At 38.7% G+C, this 25,266-nt stretch overlaps 1 protein-coding gene across 4 annotated transcripts in view; it reads right to left on the minus strand.

The window, feature by feature from the left end:
* The window catches only part of LOC136884672 (THAP domain-containing protein 1 B), a 163,505-nt gene that overhangs the window by 96,875 nt on the left and 41,364 nt on the right, over positions 1-25,266 (minus strand). The window contains exons 1-2 of one of the 4 annotated variants that reach the window (XM_067156931.2): positions 4,522-4,954; positions 4,257-4,353 (exon numbers count right to left, since the gene is read on the minus strand). The exons of 2 other annotated variants lie outside the window; for them this stretch is intronic. In XM_067156931.2, coding sequence (XP_067013032.2) covers positions 4,257-4,353; positions 4,522-4,851 — 427 coding nt within the window. In that variant the 5' untranslated portion in view covers positions 4,852-4,954. Of the gene's footprint in view, positions 1-4,256; positions 4,354-4,521; positions 4,955-17,257; positions 17,572-25,266 lie in introns of those variants that run through there. One more of the 4 variants, XM_067156933.2, reaches the window with a different exon arrangement.

The raw sequence follows: 25,266 nt of genomic DNA on the forward strand, positions 1-25,266 counted from the left end.
ACCATTACAATGAAAATTCACTAACGCAGTCGTCATATGAGAAAAGAAGTTTGGTGATTTCCCCGTCGCGTTTCTAGGGTAACGTTAAGAGCTGTGCAATTTAATACAGTCTTGCTCACAACGTGTACTCTACCTAACCTACAATTCTGTGTACAATGTAGAATTCCGTAGCGAAGCACGGGTATATCAGCTAGTGTATAATAAATCACCAAACTGGGCATAACAACATTGTTTTCTATTTATATTTTAGAGTGGTGGTACTGATTATTGTTTTAACAGGACGTACAACTATCAAGTAAACCATCCCCTATTAACAGTAGACAGAGGGAAAAAACAGAAGGGGTCCAACACTTAAGAGAAATGAAAGTGATCATCTTGTAGCATCTTATAATTGTCATAGATGCGCTGGAATAAACATTTCTAGCACCGTACGAACAAAGTGCGCGAAATGCGACATTTAACTCTGCATTCCTTGCTTTGTTCCCCATCATAGAATACATTAATACTAAGAAGAAAAAAAAAAATGAAGTTTCGGTAACAAACAATTGCTTTCTCTTATGATTCTTACATTTGAAATGTTGTGGTTTCATGTAACAGTGTACTGTTCAAGAAAGTGTTCTCATATATTATACAGTTTTGTAGAATGTGCTTGTCATCTATTAAGATGATCAAACTAAAACCTTAGAGTTGTTCCCAGTCCTACATAGCATGTTATGTTTGTTATATTTTATTATGAAAGTTTACATGCATTAATTAGTCTGTTGACAGTACAAATGAAATGTGCTCAGAGTAGCTGTATCTTGTGCTTTGTGAATAAATACATGAATAAATATGAACATGGCATATACCATGGAAATGGTTAGACACAGAGAGCTGATAATTCACATGAATATGGTACATAAGTAAGGTGTAGAAATACTGCTCTGAAATAAAGAACACACAGAATAGAAATCCAAAATTCCGGCTTTAATATGTTAAGGTCTTGGAGGCCCTAAATCACTCTTGTTCTTGCTCAGCATTCATTGAATATGACAAGAAGAAAAGCACCAAGACAAGACATACTTAACTTCGACCCTTCCTTGCGTTGGAGAGCAGAGAATTTGTTTCTTTATAACGTAGGTTATAACATATGGAGCTCGGAACTTTTAAAACCAAACCGAACCCCATGGAGGAACAGCCCCAAACGACCCTGGCCAATGAAGCAACCGATCGCTGTTTAGCCAAGGCCTTCAGATTATGAGGTGTCATGTGGTTGGCACAACGAATCCTCTCGGGACTTTCTGGACTGGCGCTGTTATCTCACATTCACGTAGCTCCTCAATTGTAACCACCCCTTGGCATACTAGGGTGAAACGCTGGTAATCAAGAATGAGTTAGCTGGAAGGCTTTTTAGGCCTTTTCAATCGTGAAATTTCCAACGTTTCGTCCCAGTATAGCAGTGGGCTAATCAGTCAGATTGCTACAACTTTGCAAGACGCTAGGGGCTAGTGCGCTGTTGAAAGGTGAGAGGGCTTTTGAATCTAAGACAAAACCTTGTGATTTAAGAAAGATGTTTGCAAAGTGTTTTGTGTGGAGTGTGGTTTCATCATCTTCATTTCCCGTTTCCAGCTTCCCGGGTCGGGTTGTGAATCAAGGATCTCCATCGCTGCCTGTCTCTCCACCACTCTTCTCCTTTTTTTAAAAGTACATCTTCAGGTTTTCCTCCCCTCTTCTCTATGCACTCCCACACTGAATCTGTCCACCTCTTTCACGGTCTTCCTCGTGGTCTCTTTCCTGTTAACTTCTCATTTTACTACATTTTACTCACATTTTATTAAGGCAATACATTTGCACATATGCTCAATTCTACATCTCATCGAGATTATGAATGATTTTAAAGTGTATCTACGCTTCGCAGTGATAAGAAGAATATCATAAGACTTCCTCTCCTCAAGCCACAACATTATGCAAACATGCCTATTTCCACATCTCATCAAAACTGTGAATTTTGAATTGTATCTACATTCTTGAATACTACGAAGAATATTTTAAGACTTCTTCTTCTCGTATATTCCTACAGCTAAGTGAGCTAATTTCTTACAACAAATGTGTTTTCAGGAAATTCTATAAACAATTTTTTATAGTGTCAAACTTATAGGTTTTAAGACCATCTTTAAAACAACTATGTTTCAAATATTTTGTTCTACACGCGATACGGCTGAACCTTTACAAAGGTCGAAACTAGTCCCATTAAATGTTTAATTAATACACACTATTTAATTTGTATTGAAAAGATGGAATAACTCACTTATTATTTCATTTGGTCCTTCTGGTAAGTTAATTTTTGATGGAAAATTATAATTTCCCATAATGGACCTTCATACTGGAATTATGAATTTACTATTCCAGGTTCCCTATGGGAATCAATATCTATATCATCACATGATTACAAAAGTGTGTGAAATTATCTGTGAAGACAGAACATTCATAATGGTATGTCATACAAAACATTCACATCCTGCCTCTTTGAAGTTCCCAGGTGTATTTAATTATAACTTTGAATAATATTTTCTTGTGAATTCTGACCCGACCTTCTGAGCGAGTTAGCTGTTTGATTATTATTGCTGCAGCCACTTCCTTCCCGGTCCTTGCCCTTCCCTATCCATGGTTTGCCGAGAAAGTATCTGAGTAAATGCAGCATTATATCACCAGGAAAAATATAAAATAATGATGTAATCTAATCTGACCTGTCCAGTGTTCTACAAATACCAGAAAATGCTAATCAACTGCACATTTGTTCATTAAAGTATTTGCTCGATCAGTAGAGTTCTGTGGTAGTTAAATGTGAAACAACCCCAAGCTGACAGGTTGTATTTAGGTGCGTTTGAGATGTACTGTTGGAGGAGCTTCGTACGATTCCCTAGACGGATCAGATCTCAAATGCAGAAGTACTCAATCAAGTTGAAAAAAAAGAAGAAGAGTAATTCTTGGGCAACTGCATATAAGATGACTCGCCATCATTGGACACATGCTGCAACATGAAGGCTTGTTAAGGGATGTAATCGAAGGCAGGCTAGAGGTAGAAACAGTGAAGATCACAGAACACTTCTAAAGATCAACTAAAACAAAGAGGGGAAGTTCACACATTTGTGTGTGTAAAGACGAGGGCTCTCTGCCGTGAGAGCTAGAGAGATATATCAAGAGGAGAAAAGTAACCAGATGGCAGATAAACTATGGATGGATACTCCCAAGAACAGGTTAGTACCAGCAAAATTATGCTGTAAATAAACTTATCTGAAAAACAATGCAAAGAAATCTACAAATCCTTTGGAATTAACACAATGACATAAATAAGGAAAGACAGATTAAAAAAAAAAAGTAAATGTAAAAGTGCAGCCAGTGGAAAAAGAAACTGAGAACGTGATGCATGGAAGTAGAAGAGGAGGCACTGAAATGGAATGCAATATTGCTTTGAAATCCAAACATAAAGTCATTTCCTGTATGCAAGAGATTATTTTCAAACACATAAAATATTTCAGATGTATTTGTTAAAACTGCATTGGAGAACAAGTTATGTAACGGTGTAGTCAAACCTGATAAACGAGGTCACAATACACTAGCTAACAGGTAAGCCTTCAGATCCAGATCATGTACATGAAACCGTGTGCCACCATATATAATCTTTTCCAACGCTGAAAGTAGCTCCACCCATAAACATGCAGCAAGAAATATATGAGAAACAAACTCAACCTAACAAGAATGAATCAACTTTATGTAGAAAAACGCAAAGAAAAAGAATTTAATTTCCTGACCAGTTGTACCATACCCAAACATGGGTATGTTCTATGTGACTTTTATTCTATGTTTCTTGTGTTTTCCCTCAACTTTCTTAAGGTGGAAATTTCACTTTTTGATTTTTTTTTTTTTACAATTTTGTTTTATGTCGCACCAAAACAGATAGGTCTTAATGGTGACGATGGGATTGGAAAGGGCTAGGAGTGGGAAGGAAGCGGCCATGGCCTTAATTAAGGTACAGCCGCCTGGTGTGAAAATGGGAAACCATGGAAAACCATCTTCAGGGCTGCTGACAGTGGTGCTCGAACCCACTATCTCCCAGATGCAAGCTTACAGCTGCGCACCCCTAACCGCACAGCAAACTTGCCCATATTTTTTTCCAACTCCTCAATTACAAAAATAAAAGAGTGTTTTCTGAAACAATTATGAATCACGCATTGAGTTTTCTTTCTATCCTGTAAAATTATGCATTTGTGACTTACAACAGTTTACTTCTGATGCACAGGTTTTTGTTTCTTGGTAGACAGATCTGCAATTGTAGACAAGGCTCTTTTTAGGACAGTTCCGTTCTGACATTGCCTAGAAATAAGAATAATTTATTTTCAGAACCTAATATATTGGTTCCTGGGTATAAATTTAAAAAAAATACATACTCATATTTGTAGTATAAATATGGAAATATAGCCTATTCACAATAATTTCATATATCTTTTTGTACAGAAAATCAAATAGCACAAATTTAGTTACCTGATTATCATTTCTTGACCTTGCAGCCTTGATGTATTTCCCATGCCAGTTAGGAATATTTTGGGAGGGTACAGCATCAGCCTTCAATTTCCTTTTTAATGGCAAGCCCAGAAGTTCATTTTTCAAGTCTCGTTCATAGTCGCATGGGAGGAAATGTGCAGAACAAATTCTTGCACTCTTAGGGTTGATTTTATTACCTCTCTTACAATGTAATATCCATTTTGCTTGTATCTCAATGTTTTTCGGGAAGGAATGGTATATTATGTTCTCAGTTCTAAAAGAGACATTTTTACACTCAGCAACACTGCACTTGTTCCCGCTTTTCCTCATTTTACCTACTCCTTGCCTTAAATGACAGCACGCATTCAACCTTCACTCACACACTGTATTCATGCACGTAATCACCTAAACAGTATTGGAAAGGAACGAACAAGGGTTAAATCACGTCATATGTATAGAAATATAGGAACAAGAAAAGGAGATGACGACAAACATAAAAACATGATGATGATGATGATTGTTTAAAAGAGCCCCTAAAGGTAACAAAACTAAAGTTAATACATCAAAATGTATCAAACGACTAGAATCTGAAACGAATGATGATGAAAAATATGATCGTGAAATAAAACAATCACTGGATCCAATTCACAATGCCTTCATTACTGGAATGGTACTCATTATCTAAAGGGGTCCAAAATCCAGGTCACTGGCCTGCTCACTGGTACAGCAGAACCATGGTTTTCCTCCTATAATGGTACTAATCATAAGTAATGTAGACCCATGGTATATCACACACAACAGCACCACTCAAAGGTAACACAAATCTGTAGTGTTTCGCACATAAGGGTACTACTCACAAGCAGCACAGACCACTGGTGTTGCTCATATAGTGGTACTAAGCAATTTGCTCACTTCAAACATTGATATAGGAATTAGAAAGATGTTTTTGAAGACTTTCGTGTGGAGTGTGGCATTGTATGGAAGTGAAACATGGACGATAACTAGCTCAGAAAGAAAGAGAATAGAAGCTTCTGAAATGTGGTGTTACAGAAGAATACTGAAGGTGAGATGGATAGATCGAATCACAAATGAAGAGATACTGAATCGAATTGGCGAGAGGAGATCGATTTGGCTAAATTTGACGAGAAGAAGAGATGGAATGATAGGACACATCTTCAGACACCCCGGACTTGTTCAGTTGGTTTTTGAAGGAAGTGTAGGTGGTAGGAACGGTAGGGGTAGACCAAGGAATGAATATGACGAGCAGATTAGAGCAGATGTAGGATGCAGTAGTTACATAGAAATGTAAAGGTTAGCACAGGATAGGGTGGCATGGAAGGCTGCATCAAACCAGTCTAGGGACTGATGACTCAAACAACAACAACAACAACAACAACAACAACAAGCATAGGCAATGTAGACCCATGGTATGTCACACACAATGGCACCACTCACAGGTAACACAAACCTCTGGTGTTTCGCACATAAGGGTACTACTCACAAGCAACGCAGACCCTTGGTGTTGTTTACATAGTGGAACTACTACTCTCAGGCAATGCGGACCCTTGGTTTTCTCACACAGTGCTACTAATCACGGGCGCCGGCCAAGCCCGTGGTGTTTCTCATAAAGTGGTACTACTCATGGGTAACGGTAGACCCATTCTGCATACAGTGGAACCGGTCGGTGGAATACACACAATGACCATTATCACAAACAACGCCCAGACCCGTAGTGTTTCTCACATAATGGTACTGCTTCTATGTAATGTAGTCCCATGGTTTTCCTCAAAAGATGGTACTAGTCACAAGTAACGTTGACCCATAGTGTTCTGCACATAATGGTACTGATCACAAGTATTCTCAAGGTTCTAATTTCATCATCTCTTGGTCGCCCCTTCTAGTTGCCTCTTATGGCAGGCTGGGGATACCATGGGTGTATACTTCGTCTGCGTCCCCCACCTACAGGGGGTACAAAAGGACAATCTCCACATACGGGAAGAAACAGGTTCTTTTAATTTAGAATAAAAGAAATGGTATTTCTTCTAAAAAGATTATACAATGTACTGAAAAGGTGGACTCTTCTCAATTTGATTTGAGTATTATGTCAATGCAGAGGTTTAATAATGAAATTTATTATATGCAATATGACAATCACCTGAACAGTTGAGCTCAGATCACTCATTACCACCGCTGCTTATGACATGAACAACGTCACAGGACAAATTTTGCCACGACAACCGCGTGAAAGCGAATGTGGCACCCCCTTGATATAAGGTGTATTCTAACAATCTGGTCACAGTGAGAACTGACTTCCTGGTTCAGTGTAATTACAGGGTTTGGACAAGATTTCTCCCTTCCCTGATCATAGTATATTATGGATCATTTACTGAAAGGTATAAAGTAATGTCAGCTGAGAAGAAACCAGAAAGAATTTTTTTTGATTTTTTTGTTTTTACAATTTGTGTTATGTTGCACCAACACAGACAGATCTTACAGTGAGGGATAGAAAAGGCCTAAAAGTGGGAAGGAAGCATCCGTGGCCTTAATTAAGGAACAGCCCCAGTATTTGCCTGATGTGAAAATGGGAAACCACGGGAAACCTTCTTCTGGGCTGCCAACAGTGGGGTTTGAACCCACTATCTCCCGGATGCAAACTCACACAGCTGAGCGCCCCTAACCACACGGCCAACTGCCTGGTGGAAATGAATGTCAGATAGGGAATATGAAAATGTAATAGGCGAGAGCAAAGTGTGCCCAAATCAAGTTCCTACACTACTGTCTTTAAGAAGTGAGAGAAATATCATATGCGCATGCAGCCATACAGGCGAATAAAAGAAAATAAAAGAAGGGAAATCGCTCAAGAATGCAAAATTAAAAAATTGACTGAGAAAGAAACACCAGCAGTAGTTATTAAGGCATACTTATTTACACTAAAAGTCAGTTATAGCAAAAAAACCCCACTATTAGACAGTTTTAGTATGTCCCTCGAAAACTTCTATATTAATATGTGCAATGACCTTCGGTTACAAAGAGAACCCTTTCACCGATTCATCCGTTGTTATGAGTTAATTAGGGCGTGTTATTTTGTCCACTACCAATATTTACACACTCTACCATTTATAATGAATGTGATCGACCTCGCTGACATTCAAAGGCATTGTCGACGTTGACTAATAATACTAGTCAACTCACGACTCTCACGACCCCTAGGGGTCGAAACTAGTACCGTATAATTTTGTAATTTTGTGAATATATTGTATTGAAAAGGTGGAAACATTTAAGTTATTATTATTATTATTATTACTTATATATTGTTCAATACGGACCAAAAACATGAAATTCATAACCATCAAAGACTCCTTTATTTACTTCACTTCTGCCTGGCCTGCTCTTAAAACTATTTCAGACCTACAACTGCCATGTGTGCTACAGTATCCTACAGAACAATGTGACAAATACCAGAGCTACTATTGGAAGGATCGTCTCCCGACTGCTACTGGTTGCAACTCACTATACCGGTATTTTGAAAGAGCGATTTAAGATGTTATCATAAATTTTTTTAAAAACTTTTTTTAAAAGTCTGTGTGAATTCACATATTTTGTCAGTTGTTTCCTTTGAGATTGGTGACAACATATCTGAAATGGTGGTGGTTATTGTTTTAAGAGGCAGTAAAACTAAGCAACCGTTCTCTATATAACACTAATCAGACAGAAGGAATGGAAGGGACGCGACACTTTGAAAAATGACGGTATCGGCCAAAAGAAGACAAGGGCCATGAAGGGTGTGAAAATGATGATGATGCTTGTTGTTTAAAGGGGCCTAACACCTAGGTCATCGGCCCCGAATGATACGAAATGAGACAAAATATTATGACAATTTAAAAATCCATAATTCTCCACTGACCAGATTTGAAAACATGAGGACAAAGAATGAATGGATGGATATGAAGTTAAAACAATCAGTGGATCCGACTCGCAATGCCGCAAATTCCCAGAAACTAGTGTTAAATAATAGTATTACTGACCAAGGGACTGCTGCTAAAGCATAATACTGAATTGATGATGCTGTAGTGAAACGGGTCCAAAATCCAGGTCATCGGCCTCTCATAATGGTACTTATCGCTAGGATAATAGAACCATGCTACTTGTCACATTGCGGTACTAATCAAAAGTAACAAAGACTCGTGGTATTCCACACATTATGGTACTATTCACAGGTAATGAAATTCGCACATGTAACACAGACCTATTGTGTTTTGCACACTGCGGTGCTATTTACAGGCAATACAAACCTATGGTGTTCCTCACATAAGTGGACTAACCAAAGGGACCCGCACTATCCCGTGGTGTTCCTCACATAGTGGGTAGACCCATGGTGTTCCCTGCGTGATGGTACTAATTACAAGTAGTCTCATGGTTTTAATTTGATCATCTCTTGGTCGCCCCATTTAGTCACCTCTTACGACAGGCAGGGGATACCGTGTGTGAATTCTTCGTCTGCATCCCCCACCCACAGGGGGTGGCGTGAAAATGAAAGACTCCCTAGGCCCCTCAAGTGCTCTAATACCGTCGGAGTCGGAAAAGAACAAGAGTTGACCAATCGAGATCAGATAGCATAGACGAAAGGGAGGAACCTAGCACAAGTAAGTGGAAGCAATGCCAGGATTCAGCTCCAAAGTTCAGAGCCCATGGGTCTCTTACGACAGGCAGGGGATACCGTGGGTGTTATTCTGCTGCCCTCACCCACAGGGGGAAACATATTTGAGGTAAGATTGCTTAATTTATTCTTGTTTTTTATAGTAATATTCAGACTTTCATTGTTTATATGTATGTATGTATGTATGTATGTATGTATGTATGTATGTATGTATGTATGTATGTATGTATGCATGCATGTGTGCTGTTTATCTCAGTCAGGCAATACTTATGACCATTTTCCCAGGTGTGGTTTACAAGTGCTCATCATCTCCTGTCTTCATTCATCTTCTCTTCCAAGACATCTTCCCATCTGAGACCTCTCTCCTCCACATCTGATTTTACTGTCTCTATCCAGCATTTACTTGACCTTCCCTTTGGTCCGTTTCCTTGGACAGTAAGATCGAAGAATTTTCTAGTAGGACTTTTGCCGTTCACTACAGCATACACTTCTTTATTACACTGGTAATATGGACCTCACAACCCTGTGGGTGGGGGCAGTAGAATAACACCCATGGAATCCCCTGCCTGTTGTAAGAGGTGACTAAAAGGAGCCCCAGGGGTTCTTAACTAGGGAGCGTGGGTTGGCGACCACGGGCCCCTCAGCTGAGCCCTGGCATTGCTTCCACTTACTAGTGCCAGGCTCCTCACTTTCATCTATCCTATCCGACCTCCCTTGGTCAACTCTTATTCTTTTCCGACCCCAACGCTATTAGGTTTCCGAGGGCTAGGGAGTCTTTCATTTACATACCCTTCCTGGCCCTTGTCTTTCTTTGGCCAATACCTTCATTTTTGGAAGTGTCGGGATCCCTTCCATTTTCTTTCTCTGATTAGTGTTATATAGAGGATGGTTGCTTAGTTGTACTGCCTCTTAAAACAATAATCACCACTGCCACCACAATGACCAGTTCCATTTCTATTTACTTCAATCCTGATTTTGTCTTTTCAAGTAGTTTGATTCATAGTTTACTGAATCTTATTTCTGTTTCCAGAGTTCTGCTATAGCCATTGTTTGGTAGAATACACGCCTGTAAACAATATGTGAGAAATGGTACACAGTAGGTGTGGTACATACTTGTTTTTGCTTTTAGTGGTATTTAGGGGGAGAAAATATTGAACAGGTGAATAAGTTTAAGTATCTTGGAAGTATTGTGACTGAAGACCTTCACTCTATAACAGATATAGAAGCTCGAATTGCCTTAGCCAAGGAAAGCTTCAACAAGAAGAAAAAACTGTTTTGTGGCCCGCTAGAGAAAGATTTGAGGAAGAGGCTTGCAAGGTGTTACATATGGAGTATAGCTCTATATGGCGCTGAAACATGGACATTAAGGAAGGAAGAACAGAGAAGAATAGAGGCATTTGAGATGTGGATTTGGCAAAGAATTGAAGGTGTAAAGTGGGAAGATAAAATATCAAATGAGGAAGTTCTGAAGAGAGTAGGAGAAGTGAGGAGCATGATGTCCGTAATCCAAAATAGGAAGAAAAACTGGATAGGGCATAATCTAAGACACAACACCTTACTACGAGTAGCAATTGAAGGGATGATAAAAGGAAAACAAGGAAGAGGAAGGAGACGATATCAGTTATTAGAGAAGATTAGAAAAAGAAAGGAAGATTATGCAGAAGTGAAGAAAAGGGCACAAGATCGAGAGAGATAGAGGTCACAGCCATAATTGGACCTGCTGAATGGCAGAACAACGTATGATGATGATGATGAAGATACAATCCACGAGTAAGTATCTGACTTAACTGCAAATGTTTCATGCTTTCGGTGTTCTGCTGAGTATTTCCTGCTTGTACTTGAAATAAGAAACTGATTCTAATTTGGTTCCTTCCAAAAAAGGAGGTTTGAGTTCCCTGTTCATGATCACTTCTAAGGTCTTTGTTTTGCTCATCTTCAGCTCATTGTTAATGAACATATAGCTCCATTCAGTCTGTCTTTCCAGGCAATATTATTATTTATTTAATGTCGTCATACTTGCTGTTGAGGGATATCTTTTACACTATCAACTTTCTTTAATACAACAGTTTTCATCAGTGTTAAGTAATAATAATAGTATGCAATAATACAGCGTAAAATATATACGGTCATAATTTAGCCCAGTTTACAGATAACTAGTCATGCACATTAACATGTGTTAGATGAAATGAAAGAGTGTATAACTTTTAGTACCAGGAGTGTCTGAGAACAAGTTCAGCTCCCCAGATGCAGGTCTTTTGATTTGACTCCCGTAGGCGACCTGCACGTCTTGATGGGGATGAAATGATGATGAAGACTACACATACACCCAGTCCCCATGCCAGTGGAATTAACTAATTATAATTAAAATTCCTGACCCTGCCTGCCAGGAATCGAACCTGGGACCTTTGTGACCAAAGGCCAGCATGCTATCCATTGATTCATGTGCTAGATGAATGTGTCCTACAATGGCAAAAGTAAAATATGTATAGTTTCCCCATTTATGCAAATTGAAAATTCTGCAATAACATATGGAACATTTTCTCATAAACCGTCACTGCTTTGAGTATGATTTTTTTACAATGACTATATGAATGCAAATAAAGAACTCTAAACAAAATTTGTTTAAATGTCTTAGTTTAAAAAAAAATCAATTTTACAAAATGTCATTACGATTTTACATATCTATTTGAATTCATATCTGGTTTCAAAATGTAGGCTATATGGTAAAATGGTGTTTCAAAGAATTGTGAACTGAAGTATCTAAATTAACTGTAATATCAGCAAAATAGCCCTAAAAGTTAAGGAAAAAATGTTCCTAATATATTAAGAAATGTAGGCCTAATTTACAGGAAATAAGGAAAGAAAATCTGACATGCGGTTATCTACAAGAAATAACTAAAGTAAGCTATAAGTGTATTCTTCCTCTTCATCCAGTTGTCTTGCCTGGAATGTTTGACGAGCCATTCGGCTGAAAATGCAGAAGCAGCAATATGTTGTTCATTTGTCATTTCCAAGCCTGTCAGTGTGTAAGAACGAATTTGTACCTTCCCTTTCCAATCCAGTGCATCTCATTGCATAGCATAACCTCAAATTTTTTCAAACAACTTATCATGTAAGTTAGACATAAGAAATGGTACATCTGGCCAACAATTTGCACAGAACAGATGAGCGTACATACAAAGGTAATCCCAAAAATGTCTCCTATTTTTTTGTTATAAATGCATAGACCTGTTTAATTCTACAATAGTTTACATCATTTTACAGCTTGAACATTTAGCTATTTTTCCATATAATCACCATTTTGGTCAATACAGTTTTGTAGATGCTCTGACAGTTTTTGTATGCCCATGTCATACCAGCTCGCTGCCATGCTGTTCAGGAAGTTGTGAATGGCGCTTCGGGAAACCTCAGGAACCGAAGTGCAGAGATCATCCAGGGTGATCAGCCGATCTTTACGCATAATTTGCTCAACCTTCATGATTGTCTAGACGGAAAGTGACGGTCTCCCGTTCCTTTGTCGTGAATTTCAGTCCGACTGGCTGCAAACTCAGTACACCACTTACGAACATTTTTGACATCCATGCAAGACTCATGATACACTTCTGTCAATAGGTGATGGATTTCAATTGGTTCAGTACCTTTTGCGTTCAAAAACCAAATACCTGTGCGCACTTCGCACTTGGCGGTAACATCAAACAGGAGCTCCATTCTCAACGGCTGCCAAGCCAAGACTGAGTGCCTCAGCGCGGTGTGTGCATGTTTATATGTAAGCGCGGGAAACACTCTTCACAATATTGTGACCAACAGCCACACGAACAGAGATCTGTATTTATAAAATGAATAGGAGACCTTATTTTTGGGATTAGCCTCGTATTACACTGAAATTGTCTTCACTATCAGAGTTTTGATGACTTTTTGCCACAGTTAGCAGATGCTCCAGAAGAAGAGGTCATACTTTACTAGCCTGCACGCGTTTTTGAAGGTGAAAATGAATTTTTTAATTACGAAAAACAATATCTAAAGTAGATGGGAGGAGAGATCCATTCTTTATGCTTTCCACGACCAATGGTCTTGTCAGTACCTGGACGAATCTCATATTGTATCACGTTCTTGTCACTATCTGGATGTATCTTACATTCTGTCATATTCTTGTCCCTATACTAAGGCCCACGAGAGAGCTGGAGTCTGATGATGAGTGCCACTGCCACCAGTGAGAAAAAGTTGATTAAAGCTGCTCGAAAATAGTCTGTTGCCATGGCAATGACCACAGCGATGTCACATTTCAAGGATGCTATCGCCATGTGGGTTGGCTTGCTCTCAGTCACTTTTGTGAAATTATTCAGAGTGTTACTGTGTTAGCTGTGCAATTTGTGCTGCTTTGTGTTGAAATGTTTGTTTTCCAAATATTATTTTTGTTGTTAGTTTATTTTTGTAAGTTAATCAGTGATTAGTTGTACAATTTTCCTACTTGTGTTCATTTGTAGTTTTTAGTGGTCTTATAGTGGAACTATGATGTTCGTTTGAAGTGCTTCATCATTCATTAACAATCAGTGTGGTCTTATTTTCTTTGCTTGTATTAATGTTGGGGAGATGCAAAGCCGGAACAGGTAGATAATTTCAAGTATTTAGAATGTGTGTTCTCCAAGGATGATAATATAGTAAGTGAGATTGAATCAAGATGCAGTAAAGCTAATGCAGTGAGCTCGCAGTTGCGATCAATAGGATTCTGCAAGAAGAAAGTCAGCTCCCAGATGAAACTATACATCGGTCTGTTTTCAGACCAACTTTGTTTTACGGGAGTGAAAGTAGTGAGAATGATTGCTGGAACAAACCGGTGGGAACAATGGCAGGAGAGTACTCGGAATGAGGAAATAAAGTCTGAGTTAGGAATGAACTCTATGGATGAAGCTGTACACATAAACCAGCTTCGGTGGTGGGGTCATTGAGGAGAATCGAGGAGGATAGAAAACCCACGAGAATAAAGGACTCTTTTATGGAGGGTAAGAGGAGAAGAGGGAGACCAAGATGACGATGTTTAACTCGTTTTCTAACTATTTTAAAGAGATATAGAACTAAACAAGGCCACAGAGCTAGAGGATTGTGGTGGCAATTAGTAAATTCACAGAGGTTTGCAGATTCAAAGCTGAAAGGCATAAGTCTAAAATGAAGTAGTTTGCATGTATGATATTGCTAATGTTAGCGACGACTTCCAAGCTGAAAGAAATGCCGAAAAATTTAACTGGCTGAAGTGTGACTGAAGGCAAGGAAGGGAAATGATTCTCAGTGTGGGATTTCATTGAAATGGAAGCAGACAGTATTCAGGTAACAGGATCTCCACTAACACCACTCAACTAATTTCAGGAACGCACTTTAATGCCATGGGAGTAAGCAAAAATACTGTCTAGAGGGTCTCAAAAGGAGAAATCCACTTAATTCACATTCCTGGAAGAGAATTTAAACCACACCGGGTATAAACGAATGAAACTACCAGTTTATAATCACTTCATATATCTCTGGTAGCTATAGAGGGCTTTCAGCATTTTATTATATGATCTTTGTTTTTACTGTATACTTAAGGCATAACTACAACAATAATCTGGAAAACAGTAGTGTGTTTGGCTATTTATATCCTACAGCAATGTAAGTTTTAGTTATTATTGTTCATTCAGGGACATAGCCTCACTGTCGTCCCTCCATTATTTCTGTTCAGTTAGCACCAAGTAAAAAGGCCATTTGTAAGATACTGGTTCATACTAGGGACATTTATAGACACCAACATAAAACAAATGGTCCTGTGTATGGATGAGTGTGTAAATTGTCCGATAACCTGTGTAACTGTGGGCTTTCCGATAGTGTAGCTCCAGGGGTTCGTAACTTGAGAGGGTGGGTTGACAACCACAGGGCTCTTAGTTGCTTTTTTCTTTTATTTTTTGCTATTTGTTTGGTGTGAAAATGGGAAACCACAGAAAACTATCTTGAGGGCTGCCTATAGTGGGATTCGAACCCCTCTATCTCCCGCATGCAACCTCACAGCTGCGCGCCCGTAACTCTCTTAATGGGTCCTGGCATTCTTTTCACTGGCTTGTGCAAGGCTCTTCAAATTCATCTATCCTATCTGACCTTCCTTGATCAACGCGTTCTTTTCTGACCCAGAGGGTATAAGAGCATTTGAGGCCTAGGGAGTCTTTCATTTTCACACCCTTCGTGGTCATTGTCTTTCTTTGGCCGATACCTTTGCTTTTGGAAATGTTGCACCCCTTCCATTTTCCCCCCCTCTGATTACTGGTAATAGAGAATGGTTGACTAGTCAGTGGCGTAGATAAGATGGATATATCCCTCTCCCATGATGTGCTTGTACTCATTATTATGAACAGATACATTATTTTTATGGAATAATAATAATAAAAATAGTATTAATTTGCAATCAACATAGGTTTAAACTGCGTTTTATCATTTTATTTATTACCTTGTATCCCCCTCCAAGGAAAAGTCGCATCTACCACATCTTTGATGGTGTGATTATACTGTAATCATTTCAGTGCAGAATTGGGTTAGACCTATGTCCCCTAGGTATTGTACCAGCGAGTGTACAAAGACCCATGAAAAAACCACTGTCAGAGACAGGATACGAACCTCGGATCTCTTGGTAGTACAGATTCCTATTCGAAATGTGGAGTGGAGGGGACTATAAAGGGGTTCTCTGAATGAGTTTGTAAGTCCCGAATATAACATTTATTTTGTTCCAATGAGTGTCGGTAACAGTGATTTATAATTACGGGTCAATTATATTTGTTTAAATAAATCGTAAAATTACTATGATCCACATTTTCCGGAGCGTTTCGATTACAAACATTCGAACGTTATCTCATAGAACGATTGAATGCTTGCGATATGCAAATACTTTAGCCTGAAAACATTCCACTATTCGGCCGATAGTTCGAAGGTCCTATTTCCTCCCAATTAGTCAATAGCGTGCAAGAATGTGCAGGGCAAAGCAGCGCAATTCGTAGTTATTGTTTTCAACGCTCAAATGTCAGACTCCAACTCTCGTGGGTCCTATGCTCATCACGGTTCTACTTATAATAATAATAATAATAATAATAATAATAATAATAATAATAATTTTACGTCTCGCTAACTATTTTTACGGTTTTTGGAGATGCCGAGGTGCCGAAATTTAGTCCCGCAGGAGTTCTTTTACGTGCTCGCAAATCTACCGACGAGAGGCTGACGTTTTTGAGCACCTTCAAATACCACCGGACTGAACCAGGATAGAACCTGCCGTACTTTACTTCTACAGCAAAATATAGCTACCATAGAGTGTGAGGTGGTATGAGGTAGTAATCACGCGCAGGTCTCTCGAACACGTTTGGCCACTGATGACGTCATCGAAACCCAGACATCTCAACGCCTTGTCCTGGAATGAGTTACAGCTGTGAGCGAATCTGTATTTACCCGCAAGTTACATATAAGATTATTGGTATTTTAACCCCACCTCGGAAAAGGTATTCCATATTCCACTATTACATTTGAGTAATAATATGACATCAAATACAATGTCAATCTGGTAGCGTTTCTGTTGTAATAATGCTAATTCTGGGATCGCAGTGGAATGGCCATTCCATAAGTTATGTTCATGTTTCTAACACGTATAGTACGCGAACCTTTTCTTGAGCCCTGAACTTCATAGTGCTGAATGGGAACTAAGGCTCAAGAAAAGGTTCACGTACAATGACAACAATAACAAGGGGTTCTAATTATTACAGACTTGAACATTTGCTGCTCCTAATTTAAGGAGAACCTTATTTTCTTCCGCCAATTAATTATTTTGTAGTTCAAGCTGTTTAACATTTTTGGAAAACGATTCTTCGCTTAAAGTCTGTTCGGAAGTTGAAATACCGGGTAGCGAAATAAATCGAATAAATCTGCTACATTGGACTGCCCATTTCCTTCTTTGTAACTCGTTTCATTACTTCTAACTTCTTGCACTGTTATAATAATAATAATAATAATAATAATAATAATAATAATAATAATAATAATAATAATAATAATAATAATAATAATAATAATCCTTACCTTTAGCACATGGCAATTTCTTATGTGGAACAGCGTTTGATTTCAGTTTTTTTCTGGGAATTAACTGAAGTAACTCTGATTTCAAATCTCGTTGATAATCATCATCTCCAAAATGTTCGGAACAAACCCTCGCATTAATTGTTGAAAACGAATCACGTCTTTTACACGCATGGATCCACCGTTGTTTTAGGTCAGTGGCTTTAGGAAATGAATGAAAGTGTAAGTTCCGTTCCTTTGCGTGCCTGCTATGATTTGTGCAGCCTGCAATGGCGCAACAAACCATACTGAAATATGTACGCTATTACGGCTTTTAAAGTTTTATCACATACCACAGATATGCTACTGTCGTGTATTACTAGCTTCCGCGTGCACAGCGATTCTTATCCAAACCAAAGAGAGATCCAAACTACCTCTAACTCGTTCTGGCCAGCTTCTCTGTGAGGGTCCCCCGTGACGTCACAACTCCGCTTTGCTACTGCGCATCTGCCGTGATATTAATCTATTCTAAATACCTTGGGCGTGACCATGTCGCTTGGGTATCTGTCAAAAGACAAGACTAACGAATTGTTCATATATAAAGGGAGGCAGCAATCTTTCAAAAGTAGCAAGGGTGTGCTTGACTGATGTGGCCTTATAATATTTAAGACGGCTCAGCTATTCTACACACCTTGCTTGTACAGTTGCCAGTTCGCGAAACCACTGAGCATCGCCCGAAAATGCAAAAGATCACGAAATGTACCGAATACCAGGCAAGCCGAGCGAGGTAGCTACCACGTGGTGAATGTATATACACAAGTACACAATATTGGCAACAAGAACTAGGTCAACTAGGTTTCGTGATCGCGCTCAACCGACATAGAATACATGTAAATTGTAAATCAATATGAATGGTAGCTTGGAATTGGCTGGATGTTTCTGCTCACAACCGCCAGATAGAGGCAAAATCCCCCAAAACGTCAATTTATTAGAAGCTATCATTTTACTGTAGCCTGATTGTGCCTAGTTTGAACGAAGTTCCTATGTTGGCACCCGTGTGTAGCGGGCTATTAAAATCAAGCGAACTGCCCCATGTTGCATTCTTAACCTGTCTTTTGCGAACTAGTTTGTAAAAGTTTCGCACTAATAAAAAAACTATAATGATGTACAAAAGAAAATATTACACTACCCAAATTCATAAATCTCTATCGACTACTATAGTTGTATTAAACTTAGTGATGTCATCAGAAGATGTATAATTTCAAAGTTTCTACCTTGATGCACTACCACAATATTTCAGATGGATTACCTGAGATATTAGTAGATTCGTTACACGCGACATTTATATGTTTCTTGTAAAATCGTAAATAACGTTCTTTCTTCACCTTTTTAAAAACTCTGAGACTACTCCTGGGCATTTTAACACATGTAGCACTTTGTTTACAACGGAAGTACGATATGCGCACGAAGCCATGTTGTCACAGCCTTCTTGAATGTAACAACAAAACCACATATCAAAGCTGATCCCTGAAATGATATCAGTGGAAGGTTTCAGGGTTCAGCCTAATAAATAAGAGAGAACATACTTTGCAGTAAGCGGTTCAAATACTATAACCTTGTCTTCTACATGGGACTTCACTCACCGGTACAGAAGCAGGAAAGTTTCTGGAACTCAGGTTCATCACCGATAAGGAAACACGTAACAGTTGCGACCGACATCACAACAATGAAATCCATACCCAGTAAGTATATGGACAAAAAGAAATGAAATGGCTTTTAGCGCCGGGAGTGTCCGAGGACATGTTTGACTCGCCAGGTGCAGGTCTTTCGAGGTGACAACCCGTAGGCGACGTGCGTGTCGTGATGAGGATGAAATGATGATGAAGACAACACATACACCCAGCCGTCGTGCCAGCGAAATTAACTAATGATGGTTAAAATTCCCGATCCTGCCGGGAATCGAACCCGGGACCCCTGTGACCAAAGCCAGCACGCTAACCATTTAGCCATGGAGCCGGATCGGACAGAAAGAAAAAAATATATCACGAAGACTGCACACTCAAAAAAACTACAGAAAAGGGAAGCACTTACATTAGCAGAACACCTAATACAAGAAAGAATCTAAACGAAGCAATCCAAATCGCTACAGATCTGATAAGGGAGGCAATTATACCAGCAAAGGAGAGAAAATCACAGCCATGGGTCGACGGCGAATGCTACAACAAGAGAAAAGAAACCCTAAGGTTTCTACATGAGGCAAGGACCAGGGACTCGGAAAGAGAGTTACAAGAATACGCAACACACTGGACGGACTATAAGAAACTTTTGGCACTGAAGAAATACCAATGGACAGATGGGAGAGACACTTCAAAAAAGTACTGAACCAAAATTGACGAAAGGTCCTCAATACAACAATTGGTACAAATAATGAAAATAAAACCCACAGAAATTGCAGAGACGATAAGTAAAAAAACAAAAGGGCTTCCGGTCCGGACCATATACACATGGAACACCTAAATCAGTCGCAAGAGATAATGATACCAGTACGGACAAAATTGCTGAACGAATGCTTCAGATCTAGAACAATACAGAAAATCATCCATCAGGATACTAAACAAAGGGAAAGGGGATACAGGCGACCCAAACTCATACAGGGGAATTGCACTGGAAAGTAATATCTTCAAGATATACTCAAAAATACTAGCATCAAAACTGGAGACTTTAGCTAATATTCCTGAATGCCAGTTTGGTTTTGTACGTGGTAGGAACACAATGCTAGCCGTCAAATACTTAATGGAGAAAACAGAAGAAGCTCTGAGGCACCCAAACAGAAAATGCTTTGCTGTGTTTATTGACTGCACGAAGGCATTTTATTTACTAAACAGGGAAATATTGATTACAAAGATTGGATCAACATATCCACTTGTTAGAACAATAGAAAACATTTTATCAGTTAATTTTGTGCAGACTGAGGAAACAATCAATGTATCTGAGTCTTTTGAACAAACAAATGGAATCCTGCAGGGAGATCCAATGAGCCCTCTATTGTTTAACATTGCTAGATCCGATATTACAGACATCCTTCAGAACACAAGAGGATACTAAACTTATCTTATATGCAGATGACATGGTGCTGGGGTCACCCAATAGAAAAGACCTACAAGGTGCTTTAAGAGAGTTGGAGAAGTGGGTAAAGAAAAATTGCCCGACAGTCCAAATGACATTTTGAATGGGAGGAAAAATCTCAGGCAGAGATTCTCTTACTCTCAATGGAGAACCTCTGAAAATCGTCAACTACTTTAGATATCTTGGAATTACCCTGCAAGTACTACAATGTCATTTACATACCATACCCAAGAAAGAACTGCAGCAGCTACCAGAGCAATTCCAACCATAAAGAATACCTTAAACTTAGGGACTTTGCAAAAATAGAAGGTGACAAAGCACGCTTCCTTAAGAATGCACTGAGAGTGGGAAAATCAGTACCTACAGGAATGGTTTATATACTAGCTAAGAACACCTTTAATGTTGAAATCAGTACCTACAGGAATGGTTTATATACTAGCTAAGAACACCTTTAATGTTGAAGACCTGAGGAGCCAATTGTTACTGCCATCTGTTGAACAATATGTAAAACATGTGGAGAGGATTGGCTAAGAGTAGACTAGAGAAGATCTAAACTTCTACGCTACAAGCGCCATGTTAGAGAGAAACTGGATGAAGGAAATCAGACATGTCGTGAGCCGATATGCCAGTCACGGCTTTCATCGCAAAATATATGCGCCAAATCGTATCACAATTCCAGCGAAAATTGTATATGTAAGCTTTGTAATCAAGAAAGTGACAGATATCACCTAACAATGTGCACAAAAAGAACAATGCCATTAACACATTATAGTAAGATGCAATGAGTGTTCTGTAGAAGTTATTATCTTTCTTTGGCCTTTCAGCAGCAACATATTCTTATTATAAAACCTGTTAATAAACCTGACCAGATTAGGCAATATGTAATTTAATATGTATTGAATAAGTTACACATATTTGTATGTGATTTTATTGACATTTTTTGATAAAAACAAACCGTTTCGAATTTCCCCATGTTCAAGTGAACAATATAGTTACAATTCTGTCATGATGAATGCACAATGGGGCACAGCATTGTGCATGTCAAACAAAATTATAATTTTTGACACATTGTCGACTAAATCTGACCATGAAAATTTGGGAATATATTTTCCAGCTAAACTACGAGAGTATTTTTTTAAAAAATAGGTGTTTTGGTGGAATATCCCATACATCAATTTAAAGCAGTTGGGTACATATCCTTTCATAAGAACAGGATTTAGGGATTGGAACTGTTTTCCAAGAGAGAGGTTCTAAAAAATTTCAAACTGCTTTGAAGTCATCTAAGAAAAGAACTAGGTAAACAACTGATTGGAAATATGCCATCTGGGCGACACCCCTAAATATGCAGACTATTATATTCGGGAGATAGTGGGTTCGAACCCTACTACCGTCAGTCCTAATCTTGGTCATCTGTGCGCACCAAGCAAATGCCGGGCTGTACTTTAATTAAGGCGACGTCTGCTTCCTTCCCACTCCTAGCCCATCATTGCCATAAGACCTATCTGTGTCAGTGCAACGTAAAGCAAATTGTTAAAAAACAAAACAAAGACAAATCAGTGGTGATGTGTTAACGGTGTGAGAATTGTAAAAAAAACAAAAAACAAACAAACTTAAGAGTTGGTGTCTAAATTTGTAAGCTATATCAAATTTTTGCTTTTTAAAAACATTAGTAATCTGGTATATGTTATTTAAATTATATGTAGTAAATATCACAGTATTTTTCTCTTTTCTTACTCACTATATTGGTGTGAGGTTTGATTTTTATTAATCACTAGCTGATGTACCCGTGCTTCGCAACGGGATTCTCAGAAAGACTGACTTTGTGGTTTTCCTAACCTGAAATCAACATAGGTCATTACAAAAACGTAAGTATGAATGCAGCGATTAAATGCAATGCTATCATATAAAATAGTCGATCAAATGGAAAGCCACTTTTAACGAACAGTGTTGCGGTTAGATTGCGGTGCCAATCTAATAGTCCAAAGTTCCAGAGCTGGGATGACCAGGCCGCAGATTGCCATTAACACTCATCTGCCATTATTCCGCTAAATATGCACACTGTTCATTCCAGTCAGTGCCTCAGAGTAGGGACTGAATAGCCCAAATGCTATGATGATCCAGTGTGTTACGTAACAGTAGTATCAGAAAATTTATAAACCTGGGGAATGACATGCTAAAGAAGAAAGTTATCTAACTCCCCAGCTACTTCCCATCAATATTCAGGCAGGCTGTTACACTCTGTACGACTGGGCGAGTTGACCGTGTGGTTAGCAGTGCGCAGCTGTGAGCTTGCATCCGAGAGATAGTGGATTCGAACCCCATTGTCGGCAGCGCTGAAGATGGTATTCCATGGTTTCCCACTTTCACACCAGTCAAATGCTGGGCCTGTACCTTAATTAAGGCCTAAGGCACTCCTAGCCCTTTCCTATCCCATTGTCGCCATAAAACCTATCTATGTCGGTGCGACGTAAAGCAAATAAAAAATAGTCTGTTCGCAGCAGTAATCCTATCTACCGGAGATGCGGGGCAACAGAAGACACAAAGCACATCACGACAAACAATGGTCAATGTAATGTTATTGTTGATCAATGTTTATGAGCTTTCTATATTGTAGGCCTTCACATTTAGTTTTCTTTCGACTCGGTGATTTTTAAAATATTTTATACCATAAACTGTAGTTTCTTATTCTCCGACTTTACATACCGATTTTCATTAAATACTGTTTACCCATTTTCTCGTTACTCGGTGCTGATATGGACTTAGTAACAAAAATTCAAATTCATGAATATCTTTGTGATCATAGCCAGTACAGTAACAATGTATAAGACATGAATAATAGGAAATTTAACACTATATAACCCTCGTTATGTAGGATTCATCAATTACACCTCTAATAAGAAATATTTGGGAATTACATTTTAGGCCTTCCCCTAAACTACCATTTCACTCAGCGTGAATAAAATAATTTACAGCCTAGACTATAGCGACTTATTTCGTGACTTTGCATACTGACTTTCATCAAGATAGGACTACTAATAACAAAAATATTTGAGAATTATATTTTAGGCCTTCCTCTAAACTACCATTTTTCTCAGCGTGAATACAATTATTGATAGCCTAGATTGTAGCAACTTATTCTCCAACTTCGCATACCCATTTTCTTTAAAATATAACCATTAATAACATAAATAGTTGAGAATTCAATTTTAGGCCTTCCCCTAAACTACCATTTCACTCAGCGTGAGTAAAATGATTTATAGCCTAGATTGTAGAGGCTCATCCCCCGACTTCACATACCGATTTTCATTAGACCACTAATAACATAAATAGTTGAGAATTCAATTTTAGGCCTTCCCCTAAACTACCATTTCTCTCAGCGTGAGCAAAATGATTTATAGCCTAGATTGTAGAGGCTCATCCTCCGACTTTACATTCCGATTTTCATTAAATTCTCTTCAGCCGTTTTCTCGTGATGCGTGTACATACATACAGCAGACAGACAGACAGACAGACAGACAGACAGACAGACAGACAGACAGACAGACAGACAGACAGACAGAAATTACGGAAAAGTAAAAAGTGCATTTTCTTGTTACTATGGACATGACCGATACAGAAATACCATTATTTTCAAATTCTGAGCAATGTACAGACAAAACTCTTATTTTATATATATAGATTTTGTTAACATAATTTTTGCTATAACCATTTTTGTCAGCTAATATTAATTTCTATTTTGTAAATCATTGGTGGAAAGGGGCATTTTCAAAGCTCTATCAATCTATAAAAATTAGCTTTCTTGCGGTTGGGTGCTGGGAACCCTGTCTTATGGTGTTTATGGTAAAAATAGGTTTTCTAAAAATACTGAAGTAAACATTATCCTTATTTCTAGTGACTGTACGGCCTAGGTAATTTAATGAATTATTGGCTTCTAATTGCTTTGTGAATTTTGTGATGGATCTATGGAATTATGAAAATGTAACAGTGAATCTCCATCTGTATACCTGTATAACAGAAGTATCATTAACATACTTTGCCCAATACACAATTCCTTTATTTATTTATTTTTTTCTGAATTGTCCATGCATTCATGGTTTTCCCAGCAGAAACAACAACAACAACAAAGCAATGCTAAACTTCAGGTGTATCATTGTTCACAATGAAGTATTATGTATGCTGCAAATTCGTCGGACAAATTCACTCTGCAGCAATTGTCATGCTTAGGAAGACAAAAGCAGGGAAACAAGTCATCAATAGGCAAGTATGGTGGTGGAATAAGGCAGTGCAAATGGCTGCGGTGAAGAAGAAAAGAAGAAGAAGAAGATATGAAGAGCTTGGCTGCAATTCCATACCAATGGAATCTTAGCATTACAAGGTACAAAAATCAGTTGCCAAACGAGCAGTTGCGACAGTCAGGCTGCTTACTACAATCGTGTATATGATGAACTGGGCATGCTCAGAGGAAAAAATAGAGGAATCTGACCACCCTCCAATCCAGAGTGATGATCCAACCTCTGGACCTGTGCTGCCAGTTACCACAGAGGAGATAGAAGAAGCAATGATGAAGATGAAGAATGGGAAGACAGCTGCCCTGATGACATCCCAGACGACGTGTGGAAGATTCTTGGTCGTCAAGGTGCTAAGATTCCCAGTGCCCTCTTCAACCGAATCATTGATGAAGCAGCAGTCCTGACAGTTTTGACAACCAGTATCATACTGCCAGTTTGGAAAGGCTAGGGTGACCAACGTCACCGAATGTTCACAATACTGGTCGATCTGACTTTAATCTCACACCATGAAGATATTTGAACGGTTTATGGATTGCAGGCTCCTCAAGATAGTTTTTATTACATCAAACAAATATGGTTTTGGCAAAGGGTGTGCCATTCATGCAGCTCGGTTGCTTT

This window comes from Anabrus simplex, chromosome 13, assembly GCF_040414725.1.
Source record: "Anabrus simplex isolate iqAnaSimp1 chromosome 13, ASM4041472v1, whole genome shotgun sequence".
In the NCBI taxonomy this organism is placed as follows: Eukaryota; Metazoa; Arthropoda; class Insecta; order Orthoptera; family Tettigoniidae; genus Anabrus; species Anabrus simplex.